At 38.5% G+C, this 1,438-nt stretch overlaps 1 protein-coding gene across 1 annotated transcript; it reads left to right on the top strand.

The window, feature by feature from the left end:
• Positions 1 to 404: 404 nt before the first annotated feature.
• On the top strand, positions 405 to 1,081 carry LOC108561951 (the record flags this gene model as incomplete). Its single annotated transcript, XM_017920106.1, is given in 2 exon segments — positions 405 to 529; positions 610 to 1,081. Coding segments are annotated over 2 exon segments (385 nt in total), but the record flags the coding sequence as incomplete, so codon positions are not given.
• Positions 1,082 to 1,438: the final 357 nt, after the last annotated feature.

Raw genomic sequence — 1,438 nt, 5'->3', positions numbered from 1 at the left:
GTCATGCCGTCGTCAATGTGTTAATAATGTTGATTGAATTTATAAATTTAGTTATTGTTAAATAGATGTTACTATGGTGATGATCAATGTCATCAGTAATTTGATCAACTTTTCTGAATGGTGATTAGAGGGAATCGCGTGCGCGAAATTAATCATCTGATGAATGTCGATCATCCGGGGATTCGGTTAATTAGCGGTGGGAATGCGCGATTCATTTGTTTTTTTTTTTTTTGTTCTTGTTGTTGTTGTTGTTCGTGTTCGGTGGGAAAGAAAGCGCGTGACGCGAACATCGCTAATTCGTTGTGCAAACGAATGCACAGTTTTCGAGAACAATCTTTATAGTCTCTCGATTTTCAATGCGAAAGAATCGCTCAGAATTTCCGCTTCCTCTTTGATGTTGACAGAATGCTGCTGGTCTGGTGGTACCTGGTGGCCGCCTTCTCCGTCACCGACGCGCTCCTCCTTCAACCGATGACCGCCGCAGCCGTCGCCAAGGAGACCTGGCAAAAGCCCGGCTGTCACAAGATCGGTAAAGCCATGGCAACCGCTTCTATATTGTTATTGTTTACATTGACGTGTTTTTGTTGTTGTTGTTGCTATGATCATCAGGACACACCAGGAAGATCAGCATACCGAACTGCATCGAAATCAAGATTACGACGAACGCGTGTCGCGGTTACTGCGAGAGTTGGGCCGTCCCGTCGTCGACGAACATCTCCTGGACGCAACCCGTGACCTCGGTCGGTGAATGCTGCAACATCATGGACAGCGAACTGCAGGAGGTGCAGGTGTTCTGCGTCGAAGGCGTCCGCACCCTCACCTTTAAAAGCGCCATCTCTTGTTCATGCTACCATTGCAGAAAGTATTAAACAAAATGAAAGAATTATCCGAAGAAAACAAAAAAATAACGACAAAACAACAAAATGAAGAACGAACAAACGGTTCATTTTCCAGAGTAAATTATTGTTTTTTTTTTGAATTGAAAACTCGTAGGCTTTGCTGGTAACCATGGATACAAAATAGATAAATTAGAGAGACATGACAGGTCACGGTGTTGTTAGGGAAACTTGTAAATTGAGGTTAATTTTATTATTATTATTATTTATACATAAATAAAACAAAAAAGCAAATTCTAATTATTATATAAATATATATTTATTAAAAATCTGTAAATAAATTCTATGCTGACTGACGTAATAATATAACCATTATGATGTGTGAGTGCTGTACATTTCATATGTATGCGAGATATATAAATATATTTATTTCTATTGTATTTTAACTTCTTTTTTCCAATTTTCCTACATTTCCAACTCGTTTTTACCTTCTCATTAATTAATTTACGAATTAATTTAGTGTCTTCACATTTCATTGATTTTCTGGAAAACTATAATATATTACTGTGGTTTTAGCCGTTTGGCTGTAACTCGCGCTCAAA

Source organism: Nicrophorus vespilloides, unplaced genomic scaffold (genome assembly GCF_001412225.1).
Source record: "Nicrophorus vespilloides isolate i.1.1-1 unplaced genomic scaffold, Nicve_v1.0, whole genome shotgun sequence".
Lineage (NCBI taxonomy): Eukaryota > Metazoa > Arthropoda > Insecta > Coleoptera > Silphidae > Nicrophorus > Nicrophorus vespilloides.
The sequence above is the reverse complement of the archived record's forward strand: the minus strand, read 5'-3'. Positions and strand labels throughout refer to the sequence as shown.